The sequence below is a fragment of the Borostomias antarcticus genome (genome assembly GCF_949987555.1).
Source record: "Borostomias antarcticus genome assembly, chromosome: 26".
NCBI classification, from domain to species: Eukaryota; Metazoa; Chordata; class Actinopteri; order Stomiiformes; family Stomiidae; genus Borostomias; species Borostomias antarcticus.
Window position 1 is genome coordinate 9901379 of NC_140259.1, and position 15000 is coordinate 9916378.

The 15000-nt window shown below is 50.3% G+C and overlaps 1 protein-coding gene across 1 annotated transcript in view; it reads left to right on the forward strand.

Moving 5' to 3' along the window:
* The window catches only part of LOC311326265 (3',5'-cyclic-AMP phosphodiesterase 4C-like), a gene marked incomplete at its 3' end in the record, with an annotated part of 35851 nt that overhangs the window by 6563 nt on the left and 14288 nt on the right, over positions 1-15000 (forward strand). Inside the window, exon 2 of the mRNA XM_084459138.1 lies at positions 14590-14781. Coding sequence (XP_084315264.1) covers positions 14590-14781 — 192 coding nt within the window. The remainder of the gene's footprint in view (positions 1-14589; positions 14782-15000) is intronic.

Sequence of the window (15000 nt, forward strand, 5' to 3'; positions counted from 1 at the left end):
CGCACACACACACATACACTCTCTCTCTCACACACACGCACACACACACACATACACACACACTCTCTCTCTCTCACACACACGCTCACACACATGTACACACACTGTCACTTACACACACACACACACACACACTCTCTCTCTCTCTCACACACACACACACACACACACACACACACACACACACACACACACACACACACACACACACACACACACACACCACCGCTACAACAGATGCCAGTATGTGTAAGAGACCATTTTGTTTGTTATGGAGTCACACCCTGGAGACGAGCACCCGTGATCCACTTTAAGAAGTAAAAGGAAACATGACTAATTCACTAATTCTGCATGCGGCCTTTTAGTCAGCATGACGACCGACTAAGTATGTTCATAACGTCCCCCGAACGTTTCAAAACCCTTCAAAGGGAACGCTGTGCGTCAGCCTTATTTCAAAGCGCACGTTGTGGCCTGATGAATTGAGCGTGTGCGGCTAATAACACAGCAGCCGTCTGGGAGAGACGCGCAGTCCGCCCGGGAGAGACCGGGAGAGTCCGGCAGAGACCGGGAGAGACCGGGAGAGACTGGGAGAGACCGGGAGAGACCGGGAGAGACCGGGAGAGACCGGGAGAGACGGGGAGAGACCGGGAGAGACGGGGAGAGACGGGGAGAGACCGGGAGAGACTGGGAGAGACCGGGAGAGACCGGGAGAGTCCGGGAGAGACCGGGAGAGTCCGTCGTCCGTGTGATCGTCCCAGATCCTCTGACCTCACACCGGTTTACACTCCTCCGATGTCTGTGAGCAGCCCACCCACAATGCACCAGTATCAGGTCTTATGCTAACACTAGGTCTCTCTCTCTCACACACACACACACACACACACACACACACACACACACACACACACACACACACACACACACACACATTTACATGCTCGCCAGGGCTCTTAGTTGTGTTCTTGCTCAGCTCGGCTCCTCATATCTGTTCATATTGCATCACATCTCCTGTAGCGTCATTTCCTGCCTGACCACAGACTACAGATCTCTCACTAGTCCAGAACACTAGTCCAGCACACTAGACCAGCACACTAGTCCTCTCTCTCACTAGTCCAGCACACTAGTCCAGCACACTAGTCCAGCACACTAGTCCAGCACACTAGTCCTCTCTCTCACTAGTCCAGCACACTAGTCCCCTCTCTCACTAGTCCAGCACACTAGACCAGCACACTAGTCCTCTCTCTCACTAGTCCTCTCTCTCACTAGTCCAGCACACTAGTCCAGTACACTAGTCCAGCACACTAGTCCAGCACACTAGTCCAGCACACTAGTCCAGCACACTAGTCCTCTCTCTCACTAGTCCAGCACACTAGTCCTTTCTTTCACTAGTCCAGCACACTAGTCCAGCACACTAGTCCAGCACACTAGTCCTCCCTCTCACTAGTCCAGCACACTAGTCCTCCCTCTCACTAGTCCAGCACACTAGTCCAGCACACTAGTCCAGCACACTAGTCCTCCCTCTCACTAGTCCAGCACACTAGTCCTCTCTCTCACTAGTCCAGCACACTAGTCCAGCACACTAGTCCGCTCTCTCACTAGTCCAGCACACTAGTCCTCTCTCTCACTAGTCCAGCACACTAGTCCAGCACACTAGTCCTCTCTCTCACTAGTCCAGCACACTAGTCCTCTCTCTCACTAGTCCAGCACACTAGTCCAGCACACTAGTCCGCTCTCTCACTAGTCCAGCACACTAGTCCTCCCTCTCACTAGTCCAGCACACTAGTCCTCCCTCTCACTAGTCCAGCACACTAGTCCTCTCTCTCACTAGTCCAGCACACTAGTCCAGCACACTAGTCCGCTCTCTCACTAGTCCAGCACACTAGTCCTCTCTCTCACTAGTCCAGCACACTAGTCCAGCACACTAGTCCTCTCTCTCACTAGTCCAGCACACTAGTCCTCTCTCTCACTAGTCCAGCACACTAGTCCAGCACACTAGTCCGCTCTCTCACTAGTCCAGCACACTAGTCCTCCCTCTCACTAGTCCAGCACACTAGTCCGCTCTCTCACTAGTCCAGCACACTAGTCCTCTCTCTCACTAGTCCAGCACACTAGTCCAGCACACTAGTCCTCTCTCTCACTAGTCCAGCACACTAGTCCAGCGTACTAGTCCGCTCTCTCACTAGTCCAGCACACTAGTCCTCTCTCTCACTAGTCCAGCACACTAGTCCAGAACACTAGTCCAGCACACTAGTCCAGCACACTAGTCCAGCACACTAGTCCGCTCTCTCACTAGTCCAGCACACTAGTCCAGCACACTAGTCCTCTCTCTCACTAGTCCAGCACACTAGTCCTCTCTCTCACTTGTCCAGCACACTAGTCCTCTCTCTCACTAGTCCAGCACACTAGTCCTCTCTCTCACTAGTCCAGCACACTAGTCCAGCACACTAGTCCTCTCTCTCACTAGTCCCCTCTCTCACTAGTCCAGCACACTAGTCCAGCACACTAGTCCTCTCTCTCACTAGTCCAGCACACTAGTCCTCTCTCTCACTAGTCCAGCACACTAGTCCAGCACACTAGTCCTCTCTCTCACTAGTCCAGCACACTAGTCCAGCGTACTAGTCCTCTCTCTCTCACTAGTCCAGCGTACTAGTCCTCCCTCTCTCACTAGTCCAGCGTACTAGTCCTCCCTCTCTCACTAGTCCAGCGTACTAGTCCTCTCTCTCACTAGTCCAGCACACTAGTCCTCTCTCTCACTAGTCCAGCACACTAGTCCTCTCTCTCACTAGTCCAGCACACTAGTCCTCTCTCTCACTAGTCCAGCACACTAGTCCAGCACACTAGTCCTCTCTCTCACTAGTCCAGCGTACTAGTCCTCTCTCTCTCACTAGTCCATCACACTAGTCCTCTCTCTCACTAGTCCAGCGTACTAGTCCTCCCTCTCTCACTAGTCCAGCGCACTCCTCATCAGTGACGCCACCGCTACAGGGGTTCGGCCCGTCTGGTCAGCCTAACGATGTATTTCCTGGTGGAATGTGTGTCAGGAGTGAGATCTGACCACACTGACTGTTTAATGACTCAGCCATTAAACATGAGGCAATAACTGTGTCAAGATGATCTGTATGGAGCGAGTCACTGAGTCAAGAGTCAGTGAGTCAGGAGATAGGAGAGAGTCAGCCTGCCCCTTGGTCCAGCACACTACTGCATTCCATAGGGTTCCATAGGGCTACAGGCCTGCTGCTCTCGCTTCAGAGAGAGAGAGACCAGCGTTCCATAGGGCTACAGACCTGCTGCTCTCGCTTCAGAGAGAGAGAGACCAGCGTTCCATAGGGCTACAGACCTGCTGCTCTCGCTTCAGAGAGAGAGAGACCAGCGTTCCATAGGGCTACAGGCCTGCTGCTCTCGCTTCAGAGAGAGAGAGAGAGAGAGAGAGAGAGAGAGATAGGGCTACAGGCCTGCTGCTCTCGCTTCAGAGAGAGAGAGAGAGAGAGAGAGAGAGACCAGCGTTCCATAGGCCTACAGGCCTGCTGCTCTCACTTCAGAGAGAGAGAGAGAGAGAGAGAGAGAGACCAGCGTTCCATAGGGCTACAGGCCTGCTGCTCTCGCTTCAGAGAGAGAGAGAGAGAGAGACCAGCGTTCCATAGGCCTACAGGCCTGCTGCTCTCGCTTCAGAGAGAGAGAGAGAGGGAGAGAGAGAGAGAGGGAGAGAGAGAGAGAGAGAGAGAGAGAGGGAGAGAGAGAGAGAGAGAGAGAGAGAGAGGGGAGAGAGAGAGAGACAGAGAGGGAGAGAGAGAGAGAGAGAGAGAGAGAGAGAGAGAGAGAGAGAGAGCCTGGAGCCCCATCGGTACCTGGGGGACCAGAATGGAGCCCTTTGGTTTGGCTGCTCATGGGAGAGCCAGGCGGGACCCTGGAGGACCGCCTCTCACAGACAGCAGCCGAGCAGAGAGACCGTCACTGGACTTCGACCTCTGACCCCTCTGTGGTAACAGCAGCTTGCCCAACGCCCTGGGCCCCAACCAGTTTCAACAGAGTTAGCGTTAGTCCTGTCCCCCAAGATCTCAAAGGTCATTCTGGTCCCCTGGCACCGTCATAAGGTCTGTTTGAGCAGTTTTAAGAAGAATCAAACTACATTGTGAATTTAGTTGGGATATTCACAAAATGAATACAAATCTATATTTTAAGGGGATGCATGGGTGCCCTGTCCATAGATGTACCTCACCAGGAGGGTTGAAAGTGACTTTGAACAACACGTTTGTCACTGTGAGCTTTGATTGATTGATTGATTGATTGATTGATTGATTGATTGATTGATTGAATAGCTATTTTTATTCTCAAATTTTAGCATTTTGCCACTGGTGATTGTGCTTTGGCTCTGGCTCAAATCTCTTTGTGGCGCCAAAAAATCTTCTATGCAGGAAAAACCCTGTTAATTCTTCTGATTATTTCAGTCCTGAATTCAACAAATGGAATATTTTCTTACGCATGAAACGTGTTACCTGGTTTGAGTGGATACCTCGCTGTCTGTTCAAATACAGGCCGGGGGTAACGGAGGGGCGGTCAGTGTCGGCTGGAGGGACTGATCCCGCTAAGCAGCGTTATCTGGGCTTCATCAGACCGCCGTAGCGGTTCGCTGAGCACCAACGGTCAGGAAACCACCGCTGACGTCAGCACGCCACGTTCTCCCGCCCAGGGCTCTGTGGTCGATGATTTGGGCCTCTGGTACAGATAGGAGAGATCAGCCACCGCAAGAACTACAACATCAGTTTGTCTCCAGATATTGAGTTGAAAACTAAGTATCACTCTCGTAGAAAGGGCACACGCACCGAAGGCTACTGTTCTACACGGCTCAAGGTCCATTTCCTAATGATAAACAAAAGCAGTGTTCTCATTGGACACAAGAAACAAGTAGTAGCCATCTTCCTCTTTTACAAAACTGTCTATGGTTGGCTCTCTCTGGACAACAGACCCTGGACACAGCTAGGGAGAGACAACAGACCCTGAACACAGCTAGAGAGAGACCCTGAACACAGCTAGGGAGAGACAACAGACCCTGAACACAGCTAGGGAGAGACAACAGACCCTGAACACAGCTAGGGAGAGACAACAGCCCCTGAACACAGCTAGGGAGAGACAACAGACCCTGAACACAGCTAGGGAGAGACAACAGACCCTGAACACAGCCAGGGAGAGACAACAGACCCTGAACACAGCCAGGGAGAGACAACAGACCCTGAACACAGCCAGGGAGAGACAACAGACCCTGAACACAGCTAGGGAGAGACAACAGACCCTGAACACAGCTAGGGAGAGACAACAGACCCTGAACACAGCTAGGGAGAGACAACAGACCCTGAACACAGCTAGGGAGAGACAACAGACCCTGAACACAGCTAGGGAGAGACAACATAACCTTAACACAGCTAGGGAGAGACAACAGACCCTGAACACGGCCAGGGAGAGACCCTGAACACAGCCAGGGAGAGACAACAGACCCTGAACACAACCAGGGAGAGACAACAGACCCTGAACACGGCGAGGGAGAGACAACAGACCCTGAACACAGCCAGGGAGAGACAACAGACCCTGAACACAGCCAGGGAGAGACAACAGACCCTGAACACAGCCAGGGAGAGACAACAGACCCTGAACACAGCCAGGGAGAGACCCTGAACACAGCTAGGGAGAGACAACAGACCCTGAACACAGCTAGGGAGAGACAACAGACCCTGAACACAGCTAGGGAGAGACAACAGACCCTGAACACAGCCAGGGAGAGACAACAGACCCTGAACACAGCTAGGGAGAGACAACAGACCCTGAACACAGCTAGGGAGAGACCCTGAACCCAGCTAGGGAGAGACACCAGACCCTGAACACAGCCAGGGAGAGACAACAGACCCTGAACACGGCTAGGGAGAGACAACAGACCCTGAACACGGCTAGGGAGAGACAACAGACCCTGAACACGGCTAGGGAGAGACAACAGACCCTGAACACAGCTAGGGAGAGACACCAGACCCTGAACACGGCCCAGTCATGAGGCACCAGACAGCGGTCAACACTCTGGCCTCTGGTGTGGCAGGTCCGTCCTAATTTGAGGAGGAAGTAGCAGGAGCCGCCTCGCTGCAGGACTCAATCACTGTTTATCGAGGAGCTCCTGTTACGACCGTATGAAACCTATTAGAGGACACACACCGCCCTCCTCACAGGCTCGGCTTGTTTTTTACACAGAGAAAGAGTGTGCGTGTGTGTGTGCGTGTGTGTGTGTGAGCGTGTGTGAGTGTGTGTGTGTGTGTGTGAGCGTGTGTGAGTGTGAGCGTGTGTATTCATGCCTGAGAGGGTGTGTGTGTGTGGGCGCGTGTGTGTGTGTGTGTGCGTGCGTGTGCCTACGTGTGTGTGTGCATGTGTGTATTCATGCGCGTTCATGAGAGTGTGTGTGCGTGTGTGTGTGTGTGTGTGTGTGTGTGTGTGTGTGTGTGCGTATGTGTGTGTGTGTGTGAGCTTGTGTGAGTGTGAGCGTGTGTATTCATGCCTGAGTGTGTGTGTGTGTGTGTGGGCGCGCGTGTGTGTGTGGGTGTGTGCGTGTGCCTACGTGTGTGCGCGTGTGTGTATTCATGCCTGAGAGTGTGTGTGTGTGTGTGTGCGTGTGCGTGCCCTATCTGTTGCGCCTGCCTAGTTAATTGCTGGCTGCTTGATGGATGATGGGAGGTGTTGATTCAGGGTGGATGATGGATGATGGGAGGTGTTGATTCAGGGTGGATGATGGATGATGGGAGGAGTTGATTCAGGGTGGATGATGGATGATGTCAGGTGTTGATTCAGGGTGGATGATGGATGATGTCAGGTGTTGATTCAGGGTGGATGATGGATGATGTCAGGTGTTGATTCAGGGTGGATGATGGATGATGGATGATGTCAGGTGTTGATTCAGGGTGGATGATGGATGATATCAGGTGTTGATTCAGGGTGGATGATGGGAGGTGTTGATTCAGGGTGGATGATGGGAGGTGTTGATTCAGGGTGGATGATGGATGATGTCAGGTGTTGATTCAGGGTGGATGATGGATGATGGATGATGTCAGGTGTTGATTCAGGGTGGATGATGGATGATATCAGGTGTTGATTCAGGGTGGATGATGGGAGGTGTTGATTCAGGGTGGATGATGGATGATGTCAGGTGTTGATTCAGGGTGGATGATGGATGATGGATGATGTCAGGTGTTGATTTAGGGTGGATGATGGATGATGGGAGGTGTTGATTCAGGGTGGATGATGGATGATTCAGGGTGGATGATGGATGATGTCAGGTGTTGATTCAGGGTGGATGATGGATGATTCAGGGTGGATGATGGATGATATCAGGTGTTGATTCAGGGTGGATGATGGATGAAGTCAGGTGTTGATTCAGGGTGGATGATGGATGATGTCAGGGTGGATGATGGGAGCAAATAAAGATCCGTCCGCTGGGAGCTTAATCACACACAGCTGGCCGGCTGCAGGGCGTGTGTGTGTGTGTTTGTGTGTGTGTGTGTGTGTGTGAGTGTGCGTGTGCGTGTGTGTGTGTGTGTGTGAGTGTGTGCGTGTGCGTGTGCGTGTGTGTGTGTGTGTGTGTGTGTGTGTGTGTGTGCGCGCGTGCGTTTACGTGTGCGTGTTTGTGAGTGTGCGTGTGCGTGTGTGTGTGTGTGTGTGTGAGTGTGTGTGAGTGTGTGTGTGTGTGTGTGTGTGAGTGTGTGTGCGTGCATTCAAAGTGGTCAGTTAGAGCATTCCTCATGGGTGAGCCCGAGGGGGTATTAACCCTTAAACCACCCCGATGACTTACTGACACTCACCGCGTTGTTATCGACTGCTCCGTTGGGTTGTGACTGAGGCCATCGTTAAGCCTAATCACTTCCTGTATCGTTAAGACTAATCACTTCCTGTATCGTTAAGCCTAATCACTTCCTGTATCCTTCAGGGTCGATAATCAACTTGTTACTTGTGATTTTAGAGTTGGGAGTCGACCAGCAAACACCTATGACCTGATTCTCTGAGGAATAGAATAGAATAGAATAGAATAGAATAGAATAGAATCTACTTTATTGTCCCCTCGGTGGGGGACAGAGATGGGTTGGATTGACCGTGATCATGAACCAGAAGTCATTTTTGCTGTTGCATATATTCAGAAATTTTAATCACACGTGGAAAATAGAAATGAGCTTAACTTGTAAAAGAAAAGTTGTCTTTTAAGAGCGTGTTTGTGTGAGGGTACTGACTCAGTGTGAAGTGTCCAGCCGGCTATCTGATGTGTGTGTGGCCTACATGACTAGCCTGCTATCTGATGTGTGTGTGGCCTACATGACTAGCCTGCTATCTGATGTGTGTGTGGCCTACATGACTAGCCTGCTATCTGAGGTGTGTGTGGCCTACATGACGAGCCGGCTATCTGATGTGTGTGTGTCCTACATGACTAGCCTGCTATCTGATGTGTGTGTGTCCTACATGACGAGCCGGCTATCTGATGTGTGTGTGTCCTACATGACTAGCCTGCTATCTGATGTGTGTGTGGCCTACATGACTAGCCTGCTATCTGATGTGTGTGTGGCCTACATGACTAGCCGGCTATCTGAGGTGTGTGTGGTCACATGACGAGGCTTCCAGATGTGACTGACGTCAATGTCACGACATACAAGCCACCTTCAAACAGGAGCTCCTTCAAACACGCACGCACACAAGCACGCACGCACACACACACACGCACGCACGCACACACACACACACGCACGCACGCACACACACACACACACACTCACTGTCACATGTGCCCAGCATGCAACCACCTCCCTTTGATGCTTCCCCGCCTTGTCCCCTCTCTCTGGCCACTGGTCTCTCTCTCCCCCCCTCCCTCTCTACTGGTCTCCCCCCCCCCACCCCCTCTTTACTGGTCTCTCTCACCCCCCCCCTCTACTGGTCCCTCTCACCCCCTCACCCCCCCTCTACTGGTCTCTCTCTCACCCCCCCCCCCCTATCTTATCACTCTCCGCCAGTCACGCCGTTGACGCACTCTGGCGTAATGCCAGGGACGAGTAAAGGGTGTGTGTGTGGGTGTGTGTATATGTGTGTGTGGGTGTGTGTGTATGTGTGTGTGGGTGTGGAGGTACAGTATACAGCAAGACACCAGCATACAGTTAAGTATAATATTGTTTTTACGAGAGAAAGGCTATGTTCTCTGTGCTCTACGTGCTTCTAATATTCTAATACTAGACTGTAGCAGTTTTGTGTTGCTGAATCATTTTGGCCTGAATGGATGCGTTCAGATAAGAACATACAGTTTATAGATGGGAAGCTGTCAGATGGTTTTGGCTTAATATCTCAACACTTAACGGATGACTTTTCCTAGACTTTGAATAGGCGCTGGGCAGAAGTCTCAAGGAATTTTGGGGTAGTTGTGATCATTTACAACATTTTAATAACTGGCTCAGATGGTCAACCTTTGTCCTCAAAATATTTTCCTAAGAAGCTGAATTTATTTTATTTGTCCTCAAAATATTTTCTTAAGAAGCTGAATTTATTTTTATTTTTTTAATTTTGTGTGTGTGTGTGTGTGTATGTATGTAAGTGCGTGTGTGTATCTGTGTGTGTGTGTGTCTGTCTGTGTGTGTGTGTGTGTGTGTGTGTGTGTGTGTTTTGATGGTGACCTCCAGCAAGTGTGTGTGTGTGTGTGTAGGAGTGTGGTGTGTGTGTGTGTGTGTGTGTGTGTGTGTGTGTGTCTGTCTGTGTGTGCGTGCGTGTATGTCCACTAAATGACCGCTGACGGAGAGTCAAGCTCTCGTGTTTGGAAAGTCAGTCTCCTGCCAGTAGGTCAAGGGTCATGGAGAAGAAGAGTAAACACACAGGCTCTCGTGGAAGGACCTCTCTCTCCTAAGGCTAAATTTAGACTGACCGATGGTTAGATCATGTGTTGTGGGACACACACTACCTAACTCTGTTTTGGTGTAATTTGACCCATTTGCTCCCCCATACTGTAGAAGGTCTTTACATTCGATCTCGCAAAACAACATGTCAAAAGCAGAAAGAATTGAAGTTCAATTATGATTTGAATAGACACCCCCCACCCCCAATAGCGCCTAGTTTCAAATGCTTTCATTATTTTGAAGGTTCACATAACTTTGAGATGTCAAACACAAGGCCTGCAATGATTAGGAAGCCGCACAGTTTTCAGAGAAACGCATATCTATCCACTAGCGACGCGTTTTTACACCAAGATTAGTGATCGAGAGAGAATAGTGCAACGCATCCCGTTACATAATAATTATCTCACTCTACAGATCGGTCTAGCTGTCGACGCTGAAACGGACCCTTATATAATACTTTGGGTGGAATATTAGCCATAGTTCACTGCAGCTGGACAGCTGTGTCTGGAGGAATCTCGATGAGCTAATGCTTCAAATATATTTTTCTTCTTCTCGTATTACCTCAAGCATGCTGTAATCTAAGCTGTATGAAAGATGGCAGGTTTGTAACAGCTTGTATACAGTAATCCTTATAACAACTGATATTATTAGTGTACTACTAGTATTCTGTGAATCGAACTGTGACGCGTCATCCAGCGCCCCATGGACCTCGACTGGACACACTGACATTCAAATAAATCATGTTTGCTGAATTGATAGATGGCTACTCAGGTAATTACCAGCTCAGTGGCCTTGTGGTTAGAGTGTCCGCCCTGAGATCGGGAGGTTGTGGGTTCGATCCCCGGCCGAGTCATACCAAAGACTATAAAAATGGTACCCCAATGCCTCCCTGCTTGGCACTCAAGGGTTGGATTGGGGGTGAGTCCCTGAGACATGCTAGCCTCAAGTGGGTGTACTTGTTTATCAAGCTGCCTCACGCTAAGGAACCAGGAGATTCTGTCCTATGGGTCACTAGGCTCCAGAACCATTGGTTCAGGGACACATTTTTTACAGCTCACTTATCTGGCCCCCGGGTGATACTGTTTTTTTTGCTTCCCTCTGGAATATGTAGGGGTGGGTCGTATGCCCTCCTCCCTTGTTCTCTGTAAAGCGCATTGTGTTGCCTCTGGGTATGAAATGCGCTATACAAATAAAGCTTTGATTGATTGGTTCTCAAGGCTACTTACTTACTTACTTACTTACTACAAAGGAGAAAGTGGAAAGTTTCAAAGCCGTGTTTTTTCCCTTTTGGTGGCACAAGTTGTTTTCGCACACAATAGGGTGGAGGTGCAAAATAAACATCCCCAAAACCAGGTGACCCCTGTCCCTAGTCCAGTGGTTATGTAACACTGGGAACACACACCATCACACACACACACACACGCACACTCCATCACACACACACACACACACACACACACACACACACACACACACACACACACACACACACACACCACATCACACACACACACAGCCCATCACACACACACACACACACACACACACACACACACACACACACACACACACACCACATCACACACACACACACACACACACACACACACACTCCATCACACACACACACACACACACACACACACACACACACACACACACACACACACACACACTCCCTTCGTTCCTGGAGCGTCCGGGCCCCTGGACCCTCACAGAGACAAACACGCCGTCTCTTTGATGACCGGGCCAGCGGCTGCAGCTGGTTCTCACGGCCCGAGGGAAGAACACGGGAGGGGGCGGGTTTGACCTCTGACCTCAGATCGTGCGTCGTCCTCTGGAAGCTTCTCGACGGCGACAACATCTGGGCCTCGCTCGGAACAAGCCGCCCCCCTTCGGTTCCCTCCCCACTTCCCTTGAGCGCCACAGAACCGCCCAGCTGGCCTCAATCACTGGAGGCCGGGGTTTCCCGGCCTCGTATCGCGGGGCTGGCCTTCAGGCCACAACCCAGAGAGGCTGGAGAGAGCAGGGGGTCGTCCAGCTTTTTCGTCAGATGAAGTTCTGTCGTTGGGGAACAGATCTAATCTGCCTACAGGCACAGAACATAGACCTCCAGTGCTTCCTGAATAGTTGGTTCTGATTCCCATGGGTGGTTCCTCGGTTTTATCACGGAACTGATGGATTTAGGCTTTTCTCATATCAATAGAGTGAAGGAAAACTTGAATGAATTCTCTTCATTTTTTTCGGTCTCAATAGAAAGCTCCTGTTTTTTGTAAACAAGTGTGATTTGTAACATTGCCATTTAAATGTATAAACTAGTATGTACTATTCTGACGCCTGTCCAGGTAAGCACTCATGTCTCTACACCACCACGCACAACTGACTTTGAATTTTCATTTATAGTATATGCAACTACTGCATTTTGTCAACGTGAGACGCACAAACATACACGCGCACACACACACGCACACACACACACACACACACAAACACACGCACACACAAACACACACACAAACACACACACAAACATACACGTGCACACACACACACACACACACACACACAAACACACACACCCCCTCACAGAGTTTCAGAGACAAGGTCACACTGGTCTTCCATTCGGCCATGTTATGGTTTGAGAAGCTGGGTTGAGATACCTCAGTCATGGACTTGCGTCAGAGACTCTGAGAACAATGAGTGTGCCAGGATCTAGAGAGAGCTACCCAAGGTCAACCCCTCCATCGTCAGAACCTCCCGACCTGGCTTTCAACCACGGGCTCATAACATACAACATACTGGATTGTTGAACAATTTAGGAGTAACTTAGAGAGAGGATTAAACGGCTTTAACAAGCAGGGGAAAATTGTCCGCTCGATTCTGTGACAGGATGCAGTGGACTGAAGGAAGATAAGATTGTACAAGTAAATCATTTTGGACTTTGAGAGGGTGTCTTCTCTTGGTTGGAAGAGTAGACATTAATACTGACCATTTTATTATCTTTTCATACTATCAAATGCACTTATTTTTAATCATTGTTGGTCTCAAACAGTGCTTTTAAGTGAATGTGTGTGATTCAAACGTTTGAATCATCAAAGACTTGGTTGAAACTAACCAGTGAACCATCATGCATCAGTCGTTAACAATTATAATAGTTTAACTGATGCTTGCTTGTTTGAATATCATGCATGGCCACCATATCTAGTTCCTCTCAGAGTTGGAAACCAGACATTGGAGGATTTGCACTGTGTTTACGCACCACAGTAAGTATTGTAATTGTCCATCTAGCCCCGTAGGGGGCGCCATCACACTCTGAGAAGTCCGTTGGGTTTCCAGTAGGGAATGTGAGATAAACAGCTATCAGCCAGGCCAGCTCCTAGCACTCAATCAGATACTGTGTGGTATTTCCTGGTTGACATTCCTCAAGTGTAACCCGGTTTATTTCGGGGTCTTTTTTTCTCTGAATATTGTCCTTGTTCACGGTATTGTTTAGGGAGGGGAACGTGAGGAGCTTTGTGTCCGTGCTGAGGGAGCTTGGGAGTAGGTAGTTATTTATTTAAAATCACCTCAGAGACATGTCTCATCTCCCATAATTCCCCACGGGGTTGAACACACAACATAGGGATGAATCTGAGCACCGCCTGTGATGATGAAGAATAGAATCATGTCAGAACATTGTTTAACGAAGCACGTCCCATCTTCCAACGTTAGGGGGGTATTTTGTATCACTGTTGGGAGAATCACCAAGTCTTTTTATGCCATATTTTATTCTCCCTCCAAAACGGAACGGTTAAAACAGAAATTAAATAAATAAAGCGGGAGCTGGGTTGTCAAACGGAATATTAATGAATGGGGGAGAAACCATTACCGCCTGACCGCGGGGGTGTTCTCGCTTTGCCCCCACCTTGGGGGTCCATAAATAGGCCGGCAGCAGCCACCCCTCCTGAGCAGAGCTATTTATAGCTGCTGACGCCACAAGCCCTGGTATCGGTGACGTCCTCGTCATCAGACCGGGCGCTCACTGCTCACAGGGGACCCACCATTCAGCGGGAGAGGGAGGGCAGTTAGTCGAACAACCCCCAGCTACGTTTATCTAAAGTGAACCCCCTCCCCCCCCTCGTCTCTCTCTTCTCAGTCTCTCTCTCCTCTCACCCTCTCTGGGAGCGTCATTCACAAACCATTACATAACGTTCGTCCTTCATTTATTAGCGAGCGCTCTTGCTGGAGGAGAGAGGTGAGAGTGGAGGCCGTAGGGACGTCCAGAGATGAGTAGAAGATTAGAGTAGAGTAGGGATGTCCAGAGATGAGTAGAAGATTAGAGTAGAGTAGGGATGTCCAGAGATGAGTAGAAGATTAGAGTAGAGTAGGGATGTCCAGAGATGAGTAGAAGCTGAGAGTAGAGTAGGGATGTCCAGAGATGTCCTTCCTCCTCCCACAGATCGAATGTTGATGTTCTTTTCCTGTTAGTTTCTGTGGGACCGCAAGGTTTGACGCCAGTCTCTGGTTAAGATCAAACACCCATAACCTCAACGTTACCCCCCCCTCCCCCTCCATCCTCCCCCTCCTCCTCCTCCTCCTCCTCCTCCCCTCCCCTACCTCCCCCTCCATCCTCCTCCCCCCCACCCGCCTCCTCCTCCTCCTCCTCCACCACCCCTCCTCCTCCTTCTCCCCACCACCCCCCCCCTCCTCTTTCTCCCCCCAGTTTCGATGTGGAGAACGGGCTGCTTGTGGGGCGGAGTCCCCTGGACCCCCCGGCGAGCCCCAGCTCTGGCCTGGTCCTGCAGACCAACTACCCCCACAGCCAGCGGCGCGAGTCTTTCCTCTACCGGTCCGACTCCGACTTCGACCTCTCGCCCAAGAGCCTGTCCAGGAACTCGTCCACCACCAGCGAGCTGTGAGTCCAGGAAACGCACAACACCTCCACCTCACCATCTAACGGTGCGTTCGTTTATAACTGGGAGGTGGCAAATTGCGACTTGCTACTAGGAATGATTAAATAAAACGCTGCGTGAACTCACACTCCCGCAAATTCGGATATGTTTCTCAGCCCCCAGTTGCCGACTGACGCCAATATCATATCATTATGTATATATATCATTCAGTTGTTTAACAA